This window comes from Lepidochelys olivacea (assembly GCF_965140295.1).
Source record: "Lepidochelys olivacea isolate rLepOli2 genome assembly, chromosome: 7".
In the NCBI taxonomy this organism is placed as follows: Eukaryota; Metazoa; Chordata; order Testudines; family Cheloniidae; genus Lepidochelys; species Lepidochelys olivacea.
Genome location: NC_140417.1, coordinates 76,472,928 through 76,490,040, shown reverse-complemented (window position 1 = coordinate 76,490,040; position 17,113 = coordinate 76,472,928). Strand labels below are relative to the sequence as shown.

The following is a 17,113-nucleotide window of genomic DNA, read 5'->3' as shown; positions in this document are numbered from 1 at the left end:
ATGCCATGAATTGACTTCAGTTAAAGCTTGAGAAAGAGGAATGTTTAGAGAATTGTACGTGTCACTTCAAACTGACCAGTTTTGTTACTGAAAAGATAAAGTGTACAACTGGCAGAAAGTGAATAATGATTTTATATCCATTTTCAAGGTGTGAAGAGGATACAGAGTCTGTACATGAAGACCAAGCAGCAAACTCCATCCACAGGTATTTACTCTATATCTTATCTGAAAACCCTTGGCAAGGGATCTGACTTTTCTCTTTCATCCCCATCTATCAGGGATCATCTGTTAATGGTACCCAAAAACTCAAGGAACATCATCGCTGTGAATAAAAATTCTTCTAAATTACAGAATAGTTTAGTTTAAGTATTTTTGCGATGAAAATCACCCACGGTATATTTGTGTATTTCTGCTTTTGGACAACACAGCTTAACATTCCAGACAATTTAAAATTTAGACAATTTAAAACCAACTGTGTTTCAATATATTTATAGAACTGTCCATACAAGAGAGAGCAATCCACCCAGTAACAATAATAGCTACCCTGGACCAAACTTTCTATCCACAACCCATTTCCCTGGGGGAAAAGTTGGGGTTCGCACTGTGCCTACAAGGTTAACACATCCGGGCTCTAGTGAGCCAAGCAGGGAAAAGCTGGTTCATTAGCTGGGGTCCCAACACAGAGAACGCTGTGTCAACAGACTACTCTCTATTAAACTCCTGAGGGGCTCCAACTGAAGCATCTCTGATAATCTCAGCTCTGGGAGTTCAGACAGGGAAAGAGGTGATCTCGCAGGTAGTCAGGTCACAGATCCTAGGGCTTTATTGGTTAAAACTGACATCCTGGCTTCTATCTGAAAACTGGCAGCCAGTGTAGAGTACAGAGCATGGCCAGTAACCTATTCTCTCATGATGCACTGCTTAATAGGTGGGCAGCCCTACTCTCTCACTAGCTTAAATTTCCGAATGGTTTTGATGTGTAGTTCTATACAGAGTATATTAAAGGAGTCTAACCTCAAAGTAACAAAGGCATGGATAACTACAGCAAAGTCTGCATCTGGGTAGAAAGGTTGTACTCTGCTTGCCAAAGATGGAAGACTTCTGTCCTAGCCCCAGCTTTTACCTGAGCTCTCAAGAGTGTCCCAGGGTCTAATTAAACCACCGAGACTGTGAGTTGCTGTTCTGCATGGTAACCCTTTCCTGCAATCGGGATTCTGATATAATTTTCACCAACTTATCCAGCTGCCTCCCACAAACTACCAACCTTATCTCATTTTTTTTCTGGACTAAGATACGGGGTTGGGGTGGGGGAAAGGAGTGTGAGTGGTGGATGCCTTCCTCTAGGGAGTGACAATGACTGCCTGTGAGGGAGTGGAGGGAAGGGCAGCAGTATGGCTGGGAACATGTCTGGAAGCCCACGAGGTAGGAAAAATGAGACTGGCATGCTTTCCCGCCTCTCAGCTCAAAACCTAGCCTACTCTGGCTGTCCAAATCCTACTTCATGTGCCCTTCTCTCTCCCTTATTTCAATAGACATGGAGGAAATCTAGTAGCCCATAGGAAAGGTAAGAAACTAAGTGGAAAGAGCAAGAAGATATGAAAGGAGGGGGCAGGGAGTTTGCAGAAAGAGGTCATGGATGTAGGAAGGAACGGTTTGTGTGAGAAGAAAGACCAAAATACTAGAAGAGCTACAGCTCTGCTAAACTAATGGCTTCCGAAGCCTGTGGCATTAGGTGATTATATGGGAAAAGATGCTTTTGACTTTTAGTAGGGAAGGCAAAAAGTAGCATCTCTAAGGCCATGTCTATGCTACAAACATTGGTTGATGCAAGTTATGTTGGCATAAAGCTGCCACAGTTAGTATATCACTCATGCATGTGCACTTGGCTCCTTGTGTTGGCACTGCATGTACTCATCAGGAGTACTTGGGTCAATGTGCGGTATCTTAGTGTGCAACTCACCACCATCTGGAGCACTGTCTCTTGGGAAACTTTGGCACTGCATAGTAGGGCAGAAGTGAGTTGCATAGGGGTGACTGGGAGCAAGGGGTCAAGTTCACATCAATCAGCTTTCTCCATTCTATAATGCCATCCCTACCCCATAATTTTCAGGCCTTTTTTAAAAATCCCACAAAACCCAGCAGCACTTCTGTCTGTCTGCCATCTCTGACAGAAGCATGGAGCCTGAGCTCCCAAGAGTGTCTCAGGGTCTAATTAAACCACTCTTCACTATTGCACTATTGTCATGAGAACTGCAAACACAGGACGAATGATCTCTGGTATTTGCAGAGCCATAGGAAGAACCTCAGCAGTGGGGGGACATGACAATTTTGTGGAGGACAGATTGCTGTGGGACATAGCAAGAACCAATTCAAGGTTGTTGGTGGCATTCACGGGGAAGCTGCAGACAGTAGAATGCTGCTTCTAGGCCTGAGAAACGATCTCTGACTGCTGAGAATGCATTGTAATGCAGGTTCAGGATGATCGGCAGTAGCTCTAGAATATTCAGATGTGAAAGGCTACGTTCCTGGATCTGGATGCTGAGCTCTTCCCAGCTCTAGTGCAGGGATACCAGAATAAGATGCACTGACAGTTGACAAGCGAGTGGCGATTGCACTGTGGAAACTTGCAACTCCCAATTGCTGCCAGTCAGTAGGAAACCATTTTGGAGTTGGAAAATCCACATGTCATACAAGTATGCAGGGCCATTAATTGTGTTGTGCTACGCAAGACTGTGACTCTCAATAATGTACGTGATATAGTGGGACTCCCGAACTGCGGTGGTGCAATAGATATCACGTGTATCCCTATTTTGGCAACAGACCACCTTGCCCCAGAGTACTTCAACAGAAAGGGCTACTTTTCTATGGTTATGCAACCCTTGTGGATCACCAGGGATGCTTCACTGACATCAGTGTGGACTGGTCAGGGAAGGTTCATTACACACACATCTTTGTGAACATAGGACTGTTCAGAAAGCTGCAAGCAGGGACATTTTTTCATGACCAGCAGATTACCGTTGGTGATGATAAAAGCCAGTAGTGATCCAGGAGGACCCAGTCTATCCCTTGCTTCCTTGGCTTATGAAGTCATACACCAGCCACCTGAACAACACCAAGGAAAGATTCAGCTACCAGCTCAGCAGGGGCAGAATGGCAGCTGAATGTATTTTGGTGGCTGAAGGGATGCTGGTGGTGTTTATGCACAAGACTGGATTTCTGCAAGAGAAAAAAACCAGTGGTTATAGGTACCTGTTGTGTCCTGCATAATATCTGTGAAACAAAGGGGGAAAAATTGCTGCCATGGTGGAGATGGAGTGTCTGTCCCCTGAGTTTGTACAGCCAGCCACAAAGGCTATTAGAGCTCAATGCGGAGCTGTACAATCAGGGGAGGCCTTGAAAGAGCACTTTAGCAGTCAGCCTCAGCAATGCACTGGGTGGACTGTGCTCTACGTGTCCTGAAATTTTGGGGGCTGTTAGGAACTGTATAGTGCTTGGTGTACATTTATTAATATAACACTGTCTGGTAATGTGCCTATTAATTATATGGTGCTTGCTGTGAATTTATAATTATTACACTATGTTTGTCACTGATCCTATGAGTTTTTTGACCTCTACAATAACAGGTAGTGGGAGCTTTCAGTAGTGCTATGCATTCTTCAGCATATGTTATGAAATAATACAGATCAATTATTTACCAAAAATAGATTTTTATTACATAACAAAACCAGTGCAAAAAAAGTGCAATTAAAAAGACATTCAATAAAAACTTCTAAAATAAATTAATGGAACAGAACTTAATAAGGGGACAGAACATTCATGTCCATTTCAGTCCATTTTGGCTACCCATACAGCAACTGTGACTCTCACAAGCTATGGTTTTCCTACTGTCCCTTGATGTGCTCCCTGTCCTTTTTCTGCTGGAACTCCTGGGCCTTTCTTCTGTCTGCTCTTTCTTTCTCCAGGCTGTCTGCAATGTTCACCCACCAAGTACTCTGTTCACGGTCCAATGCAGCACTGGTTTGCATGATCTTGATGAACATCTCCTCCTGTGTCCTCTTCTTTCTCCTCCTTATCATGGTCAGGCAATCTGTGGGTATGGAGGAATGCACTGGCAGCATCTATGGATAAACACACAGAGGTTTCATTGTATGTATAGTGACAGCAGAAAGCACAAGTTAAGTTTCAGAACTTCCTTCCCTTTCTCTCCCTAACATTTTAAACAAGACATGCTTATTGCTACTTCCGCCTTGGAGCACCTGTGCACGACATGGCTATCCAATCCCAGCCATGGTGAGTATGGCCAAGGGCAGGTGTAGGGAAGGGGGGGATATGAGGAAAGAATTGTTTGGTGGCATGCAACAGTAAAATTTTGGCCCTATTTCTATGTATATGAGTGCATGTTAATGGTAGTGAGCACCAGTGCTGTTCTTCCCAGGTGATGGTGATTTTAGCTATCTCACTCCTGAGAGTAACGAAGGCATAGAGAGCACAGCAGCTACTTGTGTTCCTAAGCCACCTGGACCCATACTCTGCTAGCCTGTTTACTGCATTGGTACCTGATGAAGTCAACAGAGACCGGTGTGGGAACGTGTCCTATCATGGAGCAATAAGGCTGTCAATACTAGAAACCTTCAGAAGAAGATTGCAGAGTACCTCCAAGAAAGTTGCAACAAGATCTCTCTCAGGAGAATTCAAGGCACATACCTGTGTCTATAAACCAAGTACTGCTCATGGGCAGCCCAGCTAACTCTGCAGGGAATGAAAAGCAAATAACAGCTCCGCCTCTCTTAGTTATATTGTTACCTCTTCTAGTATAAGTCAATACCTGTGTCCTGCTATGCTGGGGTCAGGCACCAACTTGACATTTCAACATTACAATGGGAAATGCCTGCATATGCTTACCTGAAGTTCCTTCCCCTGAATAGGGCTCACCCATAGGAAGTTACTGGACTGTGTGGAGTCTTGGGCAGATTCTGGCTGGAATCTGGATAGCTTAGCTGGACCCCACAGCTAGCATAGCTGGACCCCACAGTTGCTTGTCCCCCATCTTCCTCCTCCTTGCCATTCACAACAAGGGGTCTGTGTCTTGGGCTCATTGGAGGGATCCACGTCACGCTGTGGGATGCTGGTGGGGTCTCTGCCAAGTATGCAGATCATTTTAAAAACAGCAGGTCTGTGGCACCAAATCGACTTTTGAGCTCCCTGCCCTTCTGGCAGGCCTGCTGCAGTTCCTTTGCTTTTACGCGGCCTTGCTGCTGATCCCTGATGTGCCCCTTTGCTGCCTGTCGATGTCCATGTTTCTACAACTACTCCGTAGCTATGCTTGCACAGCCTCTTCTCCCCACAGGCCCAGATGTTCATCTAAAGCATGGCGTGGCGTCAGCATGGTCAGTTGGGCAGTTGCACACAAGAAGGAAGAGCTGCTAGATGTGCATGTCGAGCTGCTAGATGTGCATGTCGAGTTGGGCAATCGGGAAAAGGCATTTCAAAAATATGCAGGGTTTATAAAGGGAGGGGGGCTGGCTTCTGCTCCCCAGGACCACAGGGCTATAGCGGTCAGTGTCAGGCATTGTGGCACAGCTTCTGGACGACTGCTAGGGTTGGCATAGATCACGGTGTCTGCACTCACACTATGTCGAGCGCAGTAGATCGACCGTGGCTCAAAGCCATTTGGGGAGCTGGTGTTACTGTGTTGCTGGAACAGGACGCTTACATCAGCGAGAAACACATTTGAATATAGATGTATGCACAACTAGGTCAGTGAAAGGCAACTTATGTCGACTTACCTTTGTAGTGTAGCTCAGGCCTCACTGAGGCCACATAGTTTACAGGCACCTAAATTACAGTTGCTTAAGTTACTCTGTATACAAATGTGTACTAATGCATTTAGCATATGGTCGGATAATAAACTCCAGACTATAATGGAGACTTGTTTTATTAATGTACACAATGTTTAGCTCGTATATGTCCTTACCCTGGCAATGCTAACATATCAAAACTGAGACTTTGGCACCAGTCCTCCTCAGTATTGTTCTGAGAGATGGCTAAAATCCTGCCTTACACCTTTTGGTTTTATTTTCTTCTAGAGATGAAAACAACAAAGAAAACTATCCCAACAATACTACAGTCTTAGAGGACAGCCAACCAGCATTACAAGACACCCAGCAGCACGTGGAACAGACAGCCCATGACTGCACACTACGGGTTGGAATGGGCAACTTAAAATTAAGAAAGCCCAAAACCATTGCAAAACTAGAAAATGGGAAGAACCATGAAGAAAGTCAGGTAATAAAATAAAGCTGATCTGTTTTTGCTAGATATTTATGGTGCAGTGTCATAGCAGGAATATGTTTTAAATGCAAAGTGATGCAAATGATAGCATTATTAATCCCTGCTCTGACTCACCTCCACAATGATTTGGGCCATGTATCTGGTACAAGTGACACTGCAGTTGAAGTAATTCTTTCACTAAGGGAATCATGCAGAATCAGTGAGAATTCCCTGACATAGTGATTGTGAATCCACAACTTCTCACTGCTGTGAATAAGGTTGTCACAGTATGGCCCATAGTGAGGATGTGCAAATTATTTCTCCTTCTGAGTTATCTTCTTGTATTTCCTGGATGTGCTGGAATAATGGCAAGATCTTTCTCTTTTGTGGCTTGTGCTAGAGATTTAAACTGGGGTCTATGTCAAACCTCTAAATGCTGTAACGTTTTATTAATTCTTAATTATTAGGAGATATTTGGTAAGGTGGCTGGAAGATGTTACATCTCATCCCTTTATCCCATTCAGTAGTATGAAAAATTAGTGAAAATAATATACTCGGGGTATGTCTACACTACAGCTGAGAGTGACTCTCCCAGAAAGGGTAGACAGACTCTCACTGGTGTATCAGGAAAAGCAGCTCATCATGAGGGCATAAAGTAAGGTGGAGAGATGATTGGTCTCTTACCCTCTTGTTAATGATTTTTCTTGCTACCCTGAGTCTGGAGGGGAAACCCCCCCAATAAACCATGACATTTTCCTGTGATACAGTGCTTGGATTGGGAAACAAAAAAGTGATGAGTTCCACTCATACCTGCTGTTCCCCAGGTCCTGTTTCCAATCAGTGAGAAGCGTGGGTACCATTCTGCCCCCACCTCTGAACGAACTGAGCACTGATGCAGTATCTCAGCGAACAGAATTAGCACTATGAATATGATTCGTCCCCACATAAAATAAATGTTACTTCATCACAGAAAGTTAAAGTACGCTCATCACTGATTAGGTTATACTTTGGGCCCTGATCCAGCAATGAGCTCTCCAGGGGCAGACCTCTTTGACTCATTGATTTCAGTGGAGTCTGCCCACATGGAACAGTTTGCTGGATTGAGGCTTTCTGGGAAAAAGGCGCACATTTTACAAACTCCTAGTTCACTCTCATATAAGAGAATATGCATTCACTAAGCCCCATCTGCAGGCCCGGTGTGGCTGCATGAGCCTCTAGATTCGTTTTGTTGTTTTCTTGAACCAAGTGCACATCTGGCACCCAGGCTGTTGTTTAAAGTGCTTATGAAAAGTAAGGGCTCTGCTTGTAGAAATGTTCAGGGGCAGGTTTTCAAGTCAAGAGCTCCAATATACTATAACCTTCAAACTCTAAAGCGCTTTGTCTGTTTTACTAACTGATTGTATCTAATCTGCTTCTTTCCATTCTGACTCTCTGCTTTACTTGAAATTGAAAACAAAGTGTTGTTGTTTTTCTAGTAGCTGCTGATTATATGGCAAGTTGTCATTATCTTGAAAAAGGGGAAGAGACTGATGCTTTGAAACAGTGTGCTACTGTGCACGCCTGGGCTCCTTCTAAACATATTGCCACCACCAAGCCTCTCAGCAAGCTCACAACTGTACACATAAGGCAGCCAATATGCATCTGACTGGCTCTGCTGCCTAATTTTGTTCATTTGAAAATGAGAATGCTCTCCACAAAATGATTGTCATTCTAGCTCAAGTGATTCCCTATTTTTATTGACACAGAATGTTCCTTTAATGACATTCTCTCCCCAATTTCACTCCTACAATGCGTAAAGAAGCATTTATTCAAATCATGACAATATCTAATTACAGATTTTGCTTTGACATACCAGAGATTTGATGATTATTCACATCTCTGTGTTAGTAGCTACTAAGCTCTGAGCAGTTACAACACCTTGAGCTGCTCCTGACAGAATTTAGCTCTTTAATAACAGAACAAGTATTGAGCTGTTGAGAGTTAGGGACAGAATTGGTGCACTTGTTTGATACACAGCAATCTGTGTGCATAGGGCCAGAGTCTATAAGTTTCCTTCAGTGGAAACCCAGATGCATGGCTATGGTAGTGGAAAGGCTGTGTAGAGGGAGCGGTATCTCTGTATACATAAAAGAATAGGGCAGAAATTACAGGTGAACTGGTGCTGGGACATGTTGCAATGGCAGAGGTAAATCCTAGAAAAGTAACAGGATGTCAGACTAAAGAGCAAAATAAAAATAGCACATGGCCAAAAATAAATCTATAAATGTTTATATGCCAATGCACGAAACTTACAAGGATGGGAGTAGGTGGGAAAGCAAACTAGAATACCTGGCAATGGAGCTTGATACGTGATCACATTTCGAAAGACCTCAGCACTCAGTTCCCATTCTTGCCAGTGGGAGCTGTTTAGCATTGCGCACTACTGAAAATCTGGCCATTCATTAAGATGTCCAAAAGTGAGCCTGAGTTCTTTTGAACATATAGCCCATAATGGGCATTGTGAAACTTGAACAAATTTCAGAGATCAGTGGGATACTGGGATATGTGGCTATGAACTGAACAGGAAGGACAGATGTGGGAGAAAAGCATGAAACCTAAAAGATTCTATAGAGCTAGGGCTGGTCAATTTTCATGACATTTTTTCTAGGAAAAAAATGGAAACAAAGCATTTCAGAGTGGAGCCCTCTGATTTTTATTTTGAAAGGACTGTTTTAAAAATTATTATTTTATATTGGTTTGTAGTTTGTGTATATTAATTTTTATTTTATATTATATGTTAATTTAAAAACCATTATTAAGCCCTTGTTTTAAAATAATATAAAATTATATAATACAATAAAGCATGCAAATAAAACAAAAATGTAAAAAAGCCAAACATTTTTATTAACCCAAAAGAAAATTTTTCAGAAATTTCATTTTGTGGCAAATATTAAAACTTTGATTTTTTCATTCTGATAATTTTGAAATGCCAGAATTTCCTGTGGATAGAAATTTTGACCAGTGCTATATAGAATCTAATGTGATAACATGTCTGAGTGAAGAGGACTATGTAGTTGAATCTGTACAGACACAAATGCCATGTGATAGACACAAATATACTAGTAGGGAGTATTGTAGCCTGCTATAAAGATTATTTAGAGACAACTTTGCACATAACGCAGAACTAGACCAAAGAATTTAATAGAGAATAATAGCCTTTCCATGGGCATTTTGAGCTGTACTGTAGATTTCAATAGCTGGTATATAATTCTTGATTAAATCCTAGTTGACAGTTCACAACAGTTATACAGAAATTATCATCTTCTGTTTAAAATCTATACATGTTTTTCTGTAAGGGTATGAAGACCTCGCATAAACCCCACCTACCAGAAAGCCTAAGGGGCGGGCAGAGTGGCATCACAACCTATCCTCCCTTAATGCGAATCCATTCTAGGGAATATGGGCAGGGGCATCAAGCACAGGGAGGTGAATTTACATCTCCATCAAACAGTTTGAGTGCATCAGGGAGAAGGCTCAGGGGAGACTTGATCAGACTATAAGAACCTACACAGGGAGCAGAAATTTGACAATACAGGGCTCTTCAATCTCTCAGACAAAGGTATAACAAGAACCAAAGGCTGGGAGTTGAACCTAGACAAATTCAGACTGGAAATAAAGTGCATTAATGGAGAGGGTAATTAACTATTGGAGAAACCTACCCAGGGTTGTGGTGGATTCTTTATGTCTGGAAATTTTTAAATCAAGATTGAAAATTTTTCTAAAAGATATGCTCTAGCTCAAGCACAGCTGTTGGATTTGAAACAGGAATTAATACAGGGAAGTCCTATGGCCAGATTTCAGCAGGAGGTCAGAGTAGATCATCACAATGGTTCTTTCTGGCCTTAAAATCTGTGGATCTATAAATGGTTCCTATGGTCTATATCTGTTTTGTTTCCCGGAGCCACTTTAGTGATTCTGAAGTATTAATCTACTATAAATCAAATGTTATGGGCCATTGGAATACCAAAATCAAGTATGTACGGTATATAGTCTGGAGAGACAATATAAGAAGTGAGGTTTTGGAATTCAAAGTCTGCTTTTCTTGATTAATCCCCTTCCTCTGTAGCTCATCTTTGATTCACATTAATATGAATTTGGATTATGAAATGATTCACCTTTAAATTCTTTACTGATTCTGAGCTCACCAGCTAATAAGTAGAGCAAATAAGTCCTATTTCTCAGTCTAATCGCCAGGGTAAAGGACTAAGAAAAGTAAATGGTAACTTGACACAAATCCCAAGAAACAGAAATGCAGATGCTACATGAAATTCAGTACTTTGGTATAAATTAAATGGAAAAATACATTAATACAAAAGCACCCCTATTAATTCAACATTAAAGTTATGGTTTTAAACACACAAGAGTCAGAGAACTGAGTAATGCAGCTGTGTCAATATACACCGGCTGTGGGTGGCTTTGGCATGAAATTCTCACCAAGGTTTTAACTCTGCATCCATGCATAGATATATTTTTAATAGCATCTTTCATGACTCGATCATAGCTATTGATCAGTGAGGTAAAAAGAAAACTGGGTGCTCTGAGAAGGAGAGAGCATGTGGTTTCTGTCTCCGGCCAACCTTTTCTATGGGCAGGGCACCCTGCCTGTGGCCTTCTAGGACTTGTATGAAGTAAAAATGTTGCTGGAAGGAGTCCAGGGTGATCCTTGCATTGTTGTGCACCCCCAACATTTTCACTGTTTGATTTCCATATAAACCAGTTGCAGCGATTTGTAACTTTTTAAAGGCAATACTATAATGATACCTATTGGTACACTACCTATTTCTTATCCTGTTTGGAGTGGCTTGCATCCCAGGGGAGCTGCCAGCTTGGAGCAGTCCCACGTTCAGGACTCAGAGCGAACAATTGCAATTGTGCCAGGTTTCTGAGTGGGAGAGCCAAAGAAGGAAGGCCTCAGCAGTCTCCCGCTTTGTGTACGGTACCTGTGCATGGGCTAGGAGTTCTTTGCTCTTTGGGCTAGGAGTTCTTTGGTGTTCTCACCTTTTAAAGAGCAAACAGTACTTTAACAGGGTACCATGTAGGCATGATTTTGCTAGTGTTAAAATTCACCACAAGAATGCAATTAAATAAGTGAATGTGGTATTCACTACTGATTCCTTAAATGAGCTGATGAGGATGAGGCAAATGAGTTGAAAGGTTCAGAAAACACCAAGATGCACTATTTTATGCATCCATTAACGTTTTAAGGACCTCCTCCAGTGCCTGGCTGTTTTTATCTTACCACCTGTGACATTGGTCTGGGTGATCCCCAAAATAAGAGGCCTTCTGTCACGGTCTGCTCTGTAACCTTGGGTGTGTTAATGCTGTGCTGCTATGGATCAGATCCCTGACATCAGCAGCAAAAAAGACTCACTCTGACATATACTCTCCTCATAATTTGCACACCAGAGACCTGCTTGGGGTAAAAAAAACACAAACCCTAAAAGCTTATTTGAGAGAAAAAAATCATAGATGAAATAGCAGGGGAAGCAAACATACAAGTTGCACAGAAAATAAACATAAAGACACAACCTCAGGCTTTACACCTCTATATTAGGTAAAATCTCTTCTCTAATACAAGTTACTTATTGCCTTTGAACAGTTTCCCAGTGTACCCCCTAATGTATAGAGGGGATACAGCATTTTACAGGCTCCTGCCTGACTGCCGACCACCCCACTGTGAGAAGGAGCTGAATGTTACAGCACAAATTATGAGCACCATTTATATATTCACTAATATTTTAAATTCATAACCACAGTCTGTAAACATATCTCATAATGATTGTTAAGTTCAGAACATTACCTGCTTTCATAAAAGGCCTTAGTTGACATATATTTATAGCACAATGACATTGTGTACGATCAGTTGATTCAACTGCTTTTTGGGGGAGGGGGGTTTCAACCTGCCTGTTCTCCCCATGGGGTGTCTGGACCCTGACTGACACTTAGCCATGACACCTTGTGCTTTGATACTATCAGATTTCATAAGTCAAAGAAAGTGGGTCCAGTTCAAGATTTGGATGGGAGATCTGTGTTAAATTGTACATATGGTTCAGCAGAAGACATTCTTCCCTCCAGGTCTGTACAAAACAGCCTCAGCATAATAGCAGGAAGGGACACTGCACTATCAGAGATGCTCTCTTTCAGGTGAAATGTAAAATCGAGGTCCTGAACACATGTGGTTTATAAGGAGCCAATTGCATCTTTCTAAGAATAGTGTACATCATCTTAGGATTATGGTGTAACCCTAACAGAAACAAACTTGATTTTTAGGCAATTTTGTACCAGAATTGTGCTTTTGTAGTGCAACAAAATCCAACCTTTGTGTGTCAAGGGCATCCAATAGTATTATATTTCATTGTAATGTATTTGTTTCTCCTTATCTTTGGGTTAAGATTTATGAATGTTGCGTGTGGTAAATGGCATGTGAAAAAGAGAAATCTCTGGTCACTGCCGAGAAGACACAGTGCTGTGTAATCACTACTGTGGTATTTGCTGTACACTTGACACACTATTCAGGCAACAAGAAAATATCATTCTTCTTAAAAAATCTGAAGATAAATCAGTTTGGGATATTCCTTTTTCCTTCCATGAGCTAAAACTTCTGGAAGAGACACACAAAACATCCTGATATGCTGGGTCCCCGTTCTGCCAGTGCTTTTTAATTACTAAATTCTAAAAAATAAATGTGTACATGTTTAAGTGAATTAAGTTGGGTTTCTGTTGCCTTTCAATTCATTGCCCCAGTCACAACAAACTGAAACTGATGGTGGTGGTACCAGGAAGTCCAAGAGAAGATTGCATGGCTGAGGGTTGCTTATGAAAGAAAGGGAAGCCTTTTACAATTATACAAGGGGACAGATTTTGCTCTTCTTTACAAAGGATCTTCCCCATGTGCTGAACTCTTATGGTCCAACTCAGCCTTGGAAGGTTGAACTAGCTAATCTAGTGGTGGAGCATAGACAGTGGAGGACAGAGGGTTTTGTGACTTCACTGGAACTTAGGAAATGTCTGTGTAAGTGCAAATTCTGCTACAGACTTACTGCATGACCTTGGGCAAGTCACTAACTCTCACCAGGCCTCAGTTCCCCTTACGTAAAATGGTGCTGATAATACTTCCTTTCTTCCACACTTTCTCTTGTCTATGTAGATGGTAATCTCTTCGGGGCAGGGACTGTTTCTCACTACGTGTATGTACAGCATCTAGCACAATACAGTCCTTGTCTCATCTGGGGCCTCTCACTGCTGTTGTAACACAAATAATAGTAAAATGCCTATTCTGCCCAAGGACTACAAAACATCCCAAGGTTTGGGGGTAAATAGAGTCAGCTGAACTGGTTCAGCCTGCTTTTACCTTGAGCTTTAATTAAAACAGTTGTGTTGACCTATTCTGTCTCCAAGAGTATATCATCATTTTATATAACCCAGGGAAAATCTTGTTTAGCTAATAATGGAAAAACTGGAACAGCTGCAAAAAGTGCCAGTCACTGTAATGTGGATCTCTGTTACCATTTTTGGATAAAATATTAGTCATTCAATGCTAAACTAAATTAAATAAATACAGGGGGATCTATGTCATAAAGCTCTGAAGGACATTTTTTTAAAAAAGGAAACTAACAAACAAGGTTTCTTAGTAACCCCATGAAAGTCAAGTAGCATATTATCTTGCCCAGAACAAATGGTAGTTGGCATGCACCAAAGCCGTCTTATACATGAATCAAAAATATTGTTATAGTGTCCTAGGCTGCTGCGGTAAACATAGTGACAGTAGATCTTGCAGGTTCTGAACGATCACTTCTTGGACTTGAGGTTCTATCCTGAAGTAGAAACCACAAGTATAATCTCTTGATTATTCCTGATTCCTGTCCCACTTACTCCACTCTGAATCAGGAATAACTCAATTGAACTCATCCCTCAACATAAAAAACTTCAAAGGGACATCCACTGAGAGTATCTCCTAAGCAGAGACATTTTAGAAATTGCCTTAAATTCTGTAGTTTTTGAATAGGCAGCAGTGTGAACAGAAATGTGTTCATGTAAAGATGGGTTCCCAATATAGTGCACATTTAAACAAACCTCATGGGTAATGTGTCAGACACAGGACAGACAGAGAAGCAAATGAAAACAGGCATTTTTGCTGTTGAAGCAGTAGGGGTCTCTGAGGTATATGAACCCTACATGGCAACCACCAAAAATAGGTTGATGACAGTGCTACATTTGTAATGAAAGAGTTGCTGGGACTCCAGCAGTTTTTTTTTTTTTTTGTTTTTTTTTTACTTTTATAACTGATGAGGCAAGCCTAGAGGTGCCAAGACACCTGGCTCAGCCCTGGAACAAATTAAGCACTGGTTGATGGACAGAGTGTCTACCTCCACTCCTGTGACTAATTGCCTGAGTAGCAACAGCTGGAGTGAAAGCCTTCCACCTAGGCAGAAGGAATCAGCCGACAGAGTGGGTGAGGAGTACCCTGAGAAACTTCTCAGCAAGGGTTGGCAATGAACCACCTAAGGTACGGACCCAGCAACTCCCGCAGAGGGTAGGGTGAGATTGCTGGGAATAGCAGCTAGGTGGATTTCTTTCCCTCCACCCTACAAAGTAGGGGAAAGGGTTGGACTTAGAGGTCTATGTAGTCAGGCCCTTAGCTTAGGACAGGGAGCTAAAGAATAGCCAACATTGGCCAGAAAACTAGGAGAACAAGATCTTAAAGGGCCAGAGTACCTTTTCGTTGCTCCTGGATAGAGAGGAGGGGGCTTCATTCTGCAAACTCTTCCATGAGTAGTCTCACTGAAGTCATTCGGTGGATTTCTAGGGTTGGGCCCTAAAACAGCAGCAAAATAAAATACTCTAGCAGTGGAAACAAACATGTTACTGTGCAAAGTACATTTATTTTCAGATTTCTAAATTGCTAGCATAATAATGGAGAAGAAAAATAATAATGGAGAAGAAAAAATTTATTTGCCCTTTTAAATTTTCAGAACACTGTATCAACTTACTAATCTTTATAACACCCCTGTGTGATAGGGAGGTATTATTACTCCATTTTGCACATAACAAAACTGAGGCAGAGACTGTTTGAGTGACTAATTCAAGTCCACAGGGCTAGGTTTTGAGACCCTGAGCTAAAATTCAAGCCTTCCTAATTCCCAGTCCTGGATTCCATTCACGAAACCAACCTGGCTTCCCCACCCCCGACACACAGCATCCCCATGGCAAGGTGACTGAATCAACAGATTCCGTCCCACGCACCTTCCCTCACTCTAAAGTAAGATTTTTATTAGTAAATAAAGTAAATTAGTAAACTGAAAAAATCAGTTGCAAATTTGAAAGCTGATCCTACAAACCCTTACTCATATGAACCAAGATTACTTTTGTGAGTCAGGGTTTTCAAGATGGGGGCCCATACTAGAAATCTTTCTCGTTATTTGATTGAATGATCTGGAATCAAATATAAATATTTATAGATAAACATATTGAGCAGTAAGTGTAGGACACACATTGATGTCTGTTGTCTAAATAATGAATGAATAGAAACAGAATATTTGTCCCATTGGTTCTTTTTGTACACAATCTGCTTTCAGAAAACATTGTACAATGAAGAATGACAGTGGTTTGGGACCTTTTATAGTTATTGCTATCCATTTGTTATTACCATAGTCAGGGGAATAACTCTTTAAAAAATCAGTATAGAGCATTCTCTCCCCCTGCCTCCCGCCCCATGAGCTTTGTTTCCTTCAGCTGTTTTTTGGTTTTTGGTTTTTTTTTTAAAGCAAAATGTTCACATCAGCCAGGCCTGTGCTGACAGGGTGCTCTGTTGGTTTCTGCAGGAGAAGGAGAATGTATTGCCAGGATTCTCAGAATGTCAGGGGAAAACAGGAATGTCTGCTAATGACTACACCCAGAACGTGGCTTTCAGATGCCAGGAAACAGTCGTAAACCTTCAACCAAGGTAGGCTTTAACTGCAAGAAATGCCAATGTGTATGCTGCCTGCTGTATAAAATATTCAAGTTCCTGACTTTCATTGGCAGTTGTATTCTTTATTTAGAGTCCTAGAGCTGTTCACAGATAGTAAAGCGGATGGAGATAACATACTTCTTTAACTTTAAATTTCCAAGCAAGATGAACATCTGTTCCCTCATCTTAATTCAGAACTTTCAATTCCCTTGGGCCAGTTTCAGAAACATCCTGTCACTTTCCCCTCCTCCCTTGCCTCACTGATTCTCAGATCTGTGTTTCTACTGAGAAGTCAGGGAATGGCAAGCGCAGGCATAGTTTTGATACTGTGATTCACTTAGGGATAAATCAGGCCCTGAATGCAGTGGAATCAGTCTAGTTCCATCAGGGAGGGTCCCATGCAGTGCAGCCCCACCCCCTGTTCACCTCAGAGCTCAATGGGGATTCCTTGGACCCTACACAAGAGGTGTTTGCAGTGCAGGGGACTACACAGATTCATGACCTAACTCACCCCCATTTAATGGGGCACAGCAATTTGGGAGCTACTGTAGCCAAAGATCCATAGCAGCTATGAAGCAGCCTAGAGGAAGGACTCCTTTCTGTTTCAGCCTACATAGCCTCCCCAGTGTCCAATGTGTTCACGTAGATTATGTCACAAGGAGAAGATTTGGCCCTTATTGACAGGATTGGATTCAGTGTTGAAGATTACACTGTGCTGAGCCTGCAGTTCTTGAGTCACCACTTTAAAAATCAGTCTGAAACACCAGATCTCTTACAGGATGGCTCAACACCACTAAGCTGGATATAATGGTTCTCTTGGGTGAACGTAGGAGGGACTGTCTTGTATATTTTCTT

General features: G+C 41.9%; 1 protein-coding gene across 1 annotated transcript in view; it reads left to right on the top strand.

Moving 5' to 3' along the window:
• FAM13C (family with sequence similarity 13 member C) overlaps positions 1-17,113 on the top strand; it is a 205,485-nt gene that overhangs the window by 117,105 nt on the left and 71,267 nt on the right. Inside the window, exons 8-10 of the mRNA XM_084633927.1 lie at positions 149-205; positions 6,087-6,285; positions 16,131-16,252. Of these exons, the coding sequence (XP_084490053.1) occupies positions 149-205; positions 6,087-6,285; positions 16,131-16,252 (378 nt within the window). The remainder of the gene's footprint in view (positions 1-148; positions 206-6,086; positions 6,286-16,130; positions 16,253-17,113) is intronic.